Here is a 9021-nt window from a genome sequence, read left to right on the forward strand (position 1 = left end):
CTGAAGAAGTCATTCGGATTGAGTGACGAAACGTATCTCTACAACAAACTTGTGTCCAGATGAACTGATTCAACTTTGTGGACTCTTCACAAGATTTCGGAGTGTGTCTGGGGGATTTGTGCTCATTCAGGCACCAAAGTTAGAAAAGAGGTCTAACCTCAGACACTTCATTTAACCTCAAAGGTATTGAATGTTGTTGACGTCAAGACTCCACACTAAAGATTTAGGAACCTTGCTTTGTGAACAGAGGTGTAGTCATGCTGGAATAGGAACTATTGCCAAACTATTGCCCCAAAAGGTTAAGGCATTTGTCAGGGGCAATGAACACAGCACAACAAACTGAAGGAGAAGATTTTATTACGATACACATTTTAAATAAAGTGATACAGATCGAAGATAAGACGCTCGTTCATTCTGATACGACAGAGACATAAATGGCGGCCGTGCTCAGCGGGATAAGATACACGTGCTCTGAGGGATTTCCGGCGTCACTTTCGATACATGGAGGCCATAATAATCATTTAATAAACACATTATTGATTTGAAGAGCTGGATTAAATACAATTAGGTTTACACACATACACACAGTTACAGTCCGGCTGCACCGAGATCAGAATCAGGTCTGTCTTTACTGGGAGGGGGGGCGTTAGTGTTTTCAATCCGACACTCTGAACATGATCACCAATCAAATCAATTAATCCATCATCTGATCAGCGTTGGTCACTAAGTACGTGTCGATACACAATCACATGATATATTGCAATATTAGGGCCAGGTAATCGGATCGAACTCAAATCAACGTGGCACTGTTAGACATGCAGTTCCAGCGCTTCACCACCAGGTGTCACTAAACTCCATCAAAACTGCACGTCGATTCTGTTTTACAGCTCATATTATGATATAATGACCATAAACAGAGAACCAGAGGAACTTGGGAAACATTTTTGCCACTGACCAATCAAACGATCGCATTTTAGTCTTAGTTATGTTTACAAAAGCCAGACAATCGAATAAAATTCTGACAGAAAGCGGCAATTTATTATACTGTATAATTAGTGTAAAATTTTTATACATGCAGTTCCAGCGCTTCACCACCAGGTGCCACTAAACTCCACCAAAACTGCACGTCTATAACGCGATTCAGCTCGAATTCTGATTAAATGACCATAAACGGAAACAAGTAGAACTTAAGGTAGATTTTTCTTTTGCTACTGACCAATAAGATGATCGCCTTTTAGTCCTAGTTATGCCTACAGTAGCTAAGAAGTACGTTAATTACTCAAACTTTTATTAAAAAGCTGTAATGCCATGTAATTAACTACATCCTAGTCTACGTTAGCAAAGGCAAAAGTGTAGAGTCTAATAACCTACCAAAACTCACCAATACAAAAAGTCACGTGGTCTTTCTCTGCTCTATAATACAGTTTCCAATCATCGTACATGGTACAAAATGACGCCAACGTTCGTATCGGAATCCACCGAAATACTCCACACCTACAACTATCGATCAGAACAGTTTCAGAATCTTCGACTGTATTTACGACCAAACAAAACAAACAAAAAAATGATTTTCCTTTAAGGCTATAAAGGCAGGTAGGTAGTGATGTTATGCATTCCAACTTTCCACTAGCTGATTAGGTTAAGCGTTAGCATGATTCAAATCAACCCAGCCAGCCAGACAGACCAGGACGTCAAAATAAACAAAAGAAGATTTCCTAAAGATCAGAAGTGAATCAGAATCTCAGTGAACACTGCAGCCGTGTAGCAACACTGTACACGTTCCTGTTCCTCACTCAACACCGTTATTTACACACACAGGATAACAGAACAACAACAACAAAAATCATCATCATCTCAGAGAGAGAGTCGAGTATAAAACATGAGGTTAAAAGGATTTTCAGGAATTAAGACAGTAATCGGAGCTCATTAAGGGTGGAGAACCGAGCCAGCGCTGCTCTCTGCCGGACGAGCTTCGTTCGAAACGGAGCAGGAACCATTCAGAGAGCGAAATGAAGAAGAACCAGGACGAGGGGTCTGAATTCAGGACCAGAGCCGTGACGAGCAGCGTCCAGAAACTTCTGAATCCAGCAGGACCGAGACCGGGGAGTCCGAGTCGCCCTGAAGAGAGAGACACAATATAGAGACGTATACATCACAGAGACAACGTACAGATATAAGAGTGGAACACACTCAGAGTAACCAGGTTATTTACCTTCGGTGTGTTTTATCTGGAGCCGATACTTCTGTCCTCAAATACGGTCATCTCCACCTGAACACCGGTTAAAGAACACTCCAACACAACACCAGAACATTAAAGGCTGGGATCAGAGTACACTCCAGGGGCGTCTACGTAAAGATTCCTAGAGCTAAGTGGTGCTCCTAGTCACCAAAATCCCTAAAATTCTGGGTGTTCCCATAAACCCCTTAAAGATCAAAGGTCTTCATAAAGCACCGTGACCCTTAAAAGAGCTCCTGTTAGGAGGAATGAGGCTTAACAGGCTCAAACAGTTCCTGAACTTTCAGAACCTCAAATCATATAAACCGTTCCAGAACCTCCTATTATAAACAGTTCCAGAAGTTTCAGAACTTCCTATTATAAACAGTTCCAGAACTTTCAGAACCTCCTATTATAAACAGTTCCAGAAGTTTCAGAACTTCCTATTATAAACAGTTCCAGAACTTTCAGAACCTCCTATTATAAACAGTTCCAGAAGTTTCAGAACTTCCTATTATAAACAGTTCCAGAACTTTCAGAACCTCCTATTATAAACAGTTCCAGAAGTTTCAGAACTTCCTATTATAAACAGTTCCAGAACTTTCAGAACCTCCTATTATAAACAGTTCCAGAAGTTTCAGAACTTCCTATTATAAACAGTTCCAGAACTTTCAGAACCTCCTATTATAAACAGTTCCAGAACTTTCAGAACCTCCTATTATAAACAGTTCCAGAACTTTCAGAACTTCCTATTATAAACAGTTCCAGAACTTTCAGAACATCAAATCATAAAGAGTTCCAGAACTTTCAGAACGTGAAATCATAAAGAGTTCCAGAACTTTCAGAACGTGAAATCATAAAGAGTTCCAGAACTTTCAGAACCTCGTATCAGAGTTCCAGAACTTTCAGAACCTCGTATCAGAGTTCCAGAACTTTCAGAACCTCGTATCAGAGTTCCAGAACTTTCAGAACCTCGTATCAGAGTTCCAGAACTTTCAGAACCTCGTATCAAAGTTCCAGAACGTTCAGAACCTCGTATCAAAGTTCCAGAACGTTCAGAACCTCGTATCAAAGTTCCAGAACTTTCAGAACTTCCTATTATAAACAGTTCCAGAACTTTCAGAACGTCAAATCATAAAGAGTTCCAGAACTTTCAGAACGTCAAATCATAAAGAGTTCCAGAACTTTCAGAACGTCAAATCATAAAGAGTTCCAGAACTTTCAGAACGTCAAATCATAAAGAGTTCCAGAACTTTCAGAACGTCAAATCATAAAGAGTTCCAGAACTTTCAGAACCTCGTATCAGAGTTCCAGAACTTTCAGAACCTCGTATCAGAGTTCCAGAACTTTCAGAACCTCGTATCAGAGTTCCAGAACTTTCAGAACCTCGTATCAGAGTTCCAGAACTTTCAGAACCTCGTATCAGAGTTCCAGAACTTTCAGAACCTCGTATCAAAGTTCCAGAACTTTCAGAACCTCGTATCAAAGTTCCAGAACTTTCAGAACTTCCTATTATAAACAGTTCCAGAACTTTCAGAACGTCAAATCATAAAGAGTTCCAGAACTTTCAGAACGTCAAATCATAAAGAGTTCCAGAACTTTCAGAACGTCAAATCATAAAGAGTTCCAGAACTTTCAGAACCTCGTATCAGAGTTCCAGAACTTTCAGAACCTCGTATCAGAGTTCCAGAACTTTCAGAACCTTGTATCAGAGTTCCAGAACTTTCAGAACCTCGTATCAAAGTTCCAGAACTTTCAGAACCTCGTATCAAAGTTCCAGAACTTTCAGAACCTCGTATCAAAGTTCCAGAACGTTCAGAACCTCGTATCAAAGTTCCAGAACTTTCAGAACCTCGTATCAAAGTTCCAGAACGTTCAGAACCTCGTATCAAAGTTCCAGAACTTTCAGAACCTCGTATCAGAGTTCCAGAACTTTCAGAACCTCGTATCAAAGTTCCAGAACTTTCAGAACCTCGTATCAAAGTTCCAGAACTTTCAGAACTTCCTATTATAAACAGTTCCAGAACTTTCAGAACATCAAATCATAAAGAGTTCCAGAACTTTCAGAACGTCAAATCATAAAGAGTTCCAGAACTTTCAGAACGTCAAATCATAGAGTTCCAGAACTTTCAGAACCTCGTATCAGAGTTCCAGAACTTTCAGAACCTCGTATCAGTTCCAGAACTTTCAGAACCTTGTATCAGAGTTCCAGAACTTTCAGAACCTCGTATCAAAGTTCCAGAACTTTCAGAACTTCCTATTATAAACAGTTCCAGAACTTTCAGAACGTCAAATCATAAAGAGTTCCAGAACTTTCAGAACGTGAAATCATAAAGAGTTCCAGAACTTTCAGAACGTCAAATCATAAAGAGTTCCAGAACTTTCAGAACCTCGTATCAGAGTTCCAGAACTTTCAGAACCTCGTATCAGAGTTCCAGAACTTTCAGAACCTTGTATCAGAGTTCCAGAACTTTCAGAACCTCGTATCAAAGTTCCAGAACTTTCAGAACCTGGTATCAAAGTTCCAGAACTTTCAGAATCTCGTATTATAAACAGTTCCAGAACTTTCAGAACACTTAGATAAATAAAATACACTAAATATTTCTTCTTTGTGCTCTTTACATTCACCTTCTTATGTAAATCAACGGTTTTATTTTCTGTCCCAATTCTTTTGAATCTGGGTTTGTCCAACTTGTTTTAAGAACCAGACTGATTAGCATGTTCCTATTTTGGGGTTCAGTGAAGGTGAAGGATACGACCCGGAGCCCTCTCTCGATGGGGTCGGTGAGGAGCAGACCCAGAGGGGCGTAGATCTTCTCGTTCTGCTCCTGAATGTACTTGGCGATCTTTTTCAGCACCTGGTTAACCAAAACATCAAAGAGTAAACAGATCAGAAACACTGTACCAATCAGAATGGGACGGAAAACTGAAAGGTTTTGATGTTAATGTGGCAAAAAATGCAGAATTAATGACATTAAAATAAAAAACAGTGGGATGGTACCAGTGTATATAATACAGAGCGAGTTACAAAGAGAATCGACCTGCTTACTGCGGCAACGGTGACACCTAGTGGCTGTATGAGGAATCAGTGATGGTGGAGGAGGAACACTGAGAGTGTAGTGTGTTCCTCCATACATAAAGCTCTATGGAGGCTTTAAACGTGCCAGAGGAGGCGTATGCTAGACTGAGCGCAAAAGGGAATCGAGTATATCCAAACCAGGACAACTCGAATCAGTTTGACGTGCTATCAACCTGTCTGTCTAAGAGGCACAACTGGTTCCTCGCCGCTGTTGCAGACGCGCCCCCCCTGTCTGGAACATCGCCTGATCGATCAGCGCCCAGCCAGACGAATGACGTGGGTACAAGTTCCCACAGACATTCTCCTGGTACCTTTTCGTAGTGCGTCTCCATGCAGAGGAAGATGGTGTAGGCGGTGAGACAGGCGAGGCAGCCCTCCAGGTACGACTTCCCCCCCAGCTTCTCGGCCTCGGCGTACAGATTGTTCAGGGTCTGGATCGTCTCATCGAACTGCTGCTTATCCATCTGAGGAACTCAAAGTCGTGTGAAAGGGTGTGAATACTTTCTGCACTCATCTGCATAACATCTCTAACAACATTTTTATATTCAGCCTGTGTATGAAGCACCAGGAGGACAAACTGCTCAAGCACGTCTACGACTAAACCCTCTACACCCTGTGATGGAGGAGGTTCTCACCCGGGTCTCCAGCTCGGAGGGGAACTTGGTCTGGAACTTGCAGATGGTTCCTGACGTGTAGTCGCGCTGAATAAAGACTTTGGAGGCGACGGTGGCCTGCTGCCTCAGATCCTGCAAGCTGTGCGTCTGCAGAAAACAGAAAACACATGAAACGCTCCCATCACCCGTCTGTCCTGGATTCTGTACTAACAGCATAAATATGAAACCGCTGGGGGACGATCACGGCCACGCCCGCGTACACCAAACCCCACATTCACCCCTAGTTCTCTGTGCACCACACGGGGTGGGGTAGGTAGGTAGGTAGGTAGCTGGGATTTATTGCCACGTCAGCACGATTACGGCTATATACGTGGCATGTTGAGTTTTTGTTTGTAGAGGGCGGGGTGTGGCTTTGTACTCCCATCGTTTCTTTTATTATATAAAGTGTTCTAGTTTCACGGGGTGGGGTGTTTAATTATAGCTACAAATAACTGATCCGGAACTCAGGTGAACAGAACACAACAGAACAGAACAGTACAGAACATGGCAGAAAAGAACAAAACAGAACCAGAAGAGAACATAACAGAACAGAACATGGCAGAAAAGAACAAAACAGAACCAGAAGAGAACATAACAGAACAGAACATGGCAGAAAAGAACAAAACAGAACCAGAAGAGAACAGAACAGAAGGTAACAGAAGGTAACAGAAGAGAACAACACAGAACAGAAGAGAACAGAACAGAACAACACAGAACAGAAGAGAACAGAACAGAACAACACAGAACAGAAGAGAACAGAACAGAACAACACAGAACAGAAGAGAACAGAACAGAAGGTAACAGAAGGTAACAGAACAGAACAACACAGAACAGAAGAGAACAGAACAGAACAACACAGAACAGAAGAGAACAGAACAGAAGGTAACAGAAGGTAACAGAAGAGAACAGAACAACACAGAACAGAAGAGAACAGAACACCACAGAACAGAAGAGAACAGAACAGAACACAGAACAGAAGAGAACAGAACAGAACACAGAACAGAAGAGAACAGAACAGAAGGTAACAGAAGAGAACAGAACAGAACAACACAGAACAGAAGAGAACAGAACAGAACAACACAGAACAGAAGAGAACAGAACAGAAGGTAACAGAAGGTAACAGAAGAGAACAGAACAACACAGAACAGAAGAGAACAGAACAGAACAACACAGAACAGAAGAGAAGAGAACAGAACAGAACAACACAGAACAGAAGAGAACAGAACAGAAGGTAACAGAAGGTAACAGAAGAGAACAGAACAACACAGAACAGAAGAGAACAGAACAGAACAACACAGAACAGAAGAGAACAGAACAGAACAACACAGAACAGAAGAGAACAGAAGAGAACAACACAGAACAGAAGAGAACAGAACAGAAGGTAACAGAAGAGAACAGAACACAGAACAGAAGAGAACAGAACAACACAGAACAGAAGAGAACAGAACAGAACAACACAGAACAGAAGAGAACAGAACAGAACAACACAGAACAGAAGAGAACAGAACAGAAGGTAACAGAAGGTAACAGAAGGTAACAGAAGAGAACAGAAGAGAACAGAAGAGAACAGAAGAGAACAGAAGAGAACAGAAGAGAACAGAACTGGAACATGGAAGAACTGAGACTTTAATGTTTGGATGCAGAATTCTGATGGCAGTAACTGAATATTGTGGTTAGTTTATATTTATGATGTTTATTATATTTATAAAGAATGTAATAAATAATATTTTACACTCTTATCGTGTGTAAGTCTGAGAGGAATCAGTAATAAAAACAGAAAAGAAAAAACATAATCTAATCAATCTTTTGAAGGATTGGAGGGGGGGGGGGGGCAGCTATTCCTGTCCAGTGTGTTCCTGCCTCGGGCCCAGTGCCCAGTGTTCCCTGGTGGAACCGGACCCACTGTGACCCTGACCAGGATAAAGCAGTTGAACTGTGGCTGAGCTGTCCATATTGTTAAAAAAATAAATGTAAACAATTTAAATAATAATAAATCCAATATTAATACAAATGATGATTCTACACAAAGATTCATAAAACCTGCCTGAAAATGTAATAAATAATAATAATTAATATTAAATAATACATAATTATTAATAGTTAAAAACAATAACAATAAATGATAATACACACTAATAAATGACATAATAATCATCAATAATAATAATGATTAATAATTAAAATGAAACAATAAATTATAAAATATTAAAATTATATTAAATGATAATACATACTAATAAATATTATCTAATCATCAAAATTAACAATAATAAATTACGACAGTAATTGATAAATAACAATACGTTAATAAATAATAATAATTAATAATAAATTATGTTAATAATAATAAACAATGTTAATAATAATAATAATAAATAACTGGTTTGATTAAAATGCTGATTTGATTGAACTGATGTGATATAAACAATCCACTAGTAAACATTACATAACACTGCATCATAACAAACCAGAACAATACACTTTAATATTTAACAACATAATAATAGTAATAACTGTAATAATAATAATAATAATAATAACTGTAAGATTACTGAGATTAAAATCAGACTCATCTAATATTAATGTATCGCTGTTTGATGTCAGGCTGTTAGCATCGATGCTAACTTCACATCTACTGTTTATTTCTGATATTAACATTTAATTCGATGTGACTTTATTATTTTTAGATTGATAATGAAACCAGGAGCTTCAGCGCTGTTATTAATCACACAAAAACACATTTAAAAATAAATTATCATCAAATTACCTCCGCCATCCTGCCGAGTCCTCCTCCGCTTCTGCTCCGATAGGCGGTGCTACTGAGAAAAGAGTCTGAGCGGAAACAAATCTCAGACTTTTAGTTCCATGTTTCCGCCCGATGATTAAATCATGTTTTAAAGTTTTAATTATTTTAATTATTTATCTTTTTAATTTAATTTTATTACATTCTGTTGTTTTATTTCTATTTATTGTTTATTTGAATTTTAATTTGGTTTTACTTAGTTTTATAAAAGTCTGCGTTTTAATTATGTTGTTAGTTTCAGTGTTATTATCAAAGTTAAAAAAAATCTGTA

At 39.2% G+C, this 9021-nt stretch overlaps 1 protein-coding gene across 1 annotated transcript; it reads right to left on the reverse strand.

Moving 5' to 3' along the window:
• Window positions 1–340: 340 nt before the first annotated feature.
• golga7 (golgin A7) lies at window positions 341–8759 on the reverse strand. The gene is made up of 6 exons (XM_063014560.1): window positions 8715–8759; window positions 5930–6055; window positions 5606–5758; window positions 4972–5073; window positions 2213–2269; window positions 341–2118 (listed from the first exon to the last, which is right to left on the reverse strand). Exons 1-5 carry the CDS (start codon window positions 8721–8723, stop codon window positions 2225–2227), a joined length of 435 nt encoding a protein of 144 aa, XP_062870630.1. The 5' UTR covers window positions 8724–8759; the 3' UTR covers window positions 341–2118; window positions 2213–2224.
• Between the last annotated feature and the right edge of the window lie 262 nt (window positions 8760–9021).

The sequence above is a fragment of the Trichomycterus rosablanca genome, chromosome 18 (genome assembly GCF_030014385.1).
Source record: "Trichomycterus rosablanca isolate fTriRos1 chromosome 18, fTriRos1.hap1, whole genome shotgun sequence".
NCBI classification, from domain to species: domain Eukaryota; kingdom Metazoa; phylum Chordata; class Actinopteri; order Siluriformes; family Trichomycteridae; genus Trichomycterus; species Trichomycterus rosablanca.

What these genes read in the sequence shown, in the direction of transcription:
- golga7 (XM_063014560.1), bottom strand. An exon ending in CCTCCGAGCTGGAGACCCGG is followed by an intron (nt 5,759 to 5,929) that starts GTGAGAACCTCC and finishes TGAGTTCCTCAG; the next exon opens with ATGGATAAGCAGCAGTTCGA. An exon ending in TGGAGACGCACTACGAAAAG is followed by an intron (nt 5,074 to 5,605) that starts GTACCAGGAGAA and finishes TTGGTTAACCAG; the next exon opens with GTGCTGAAAAAGATCGCCAA.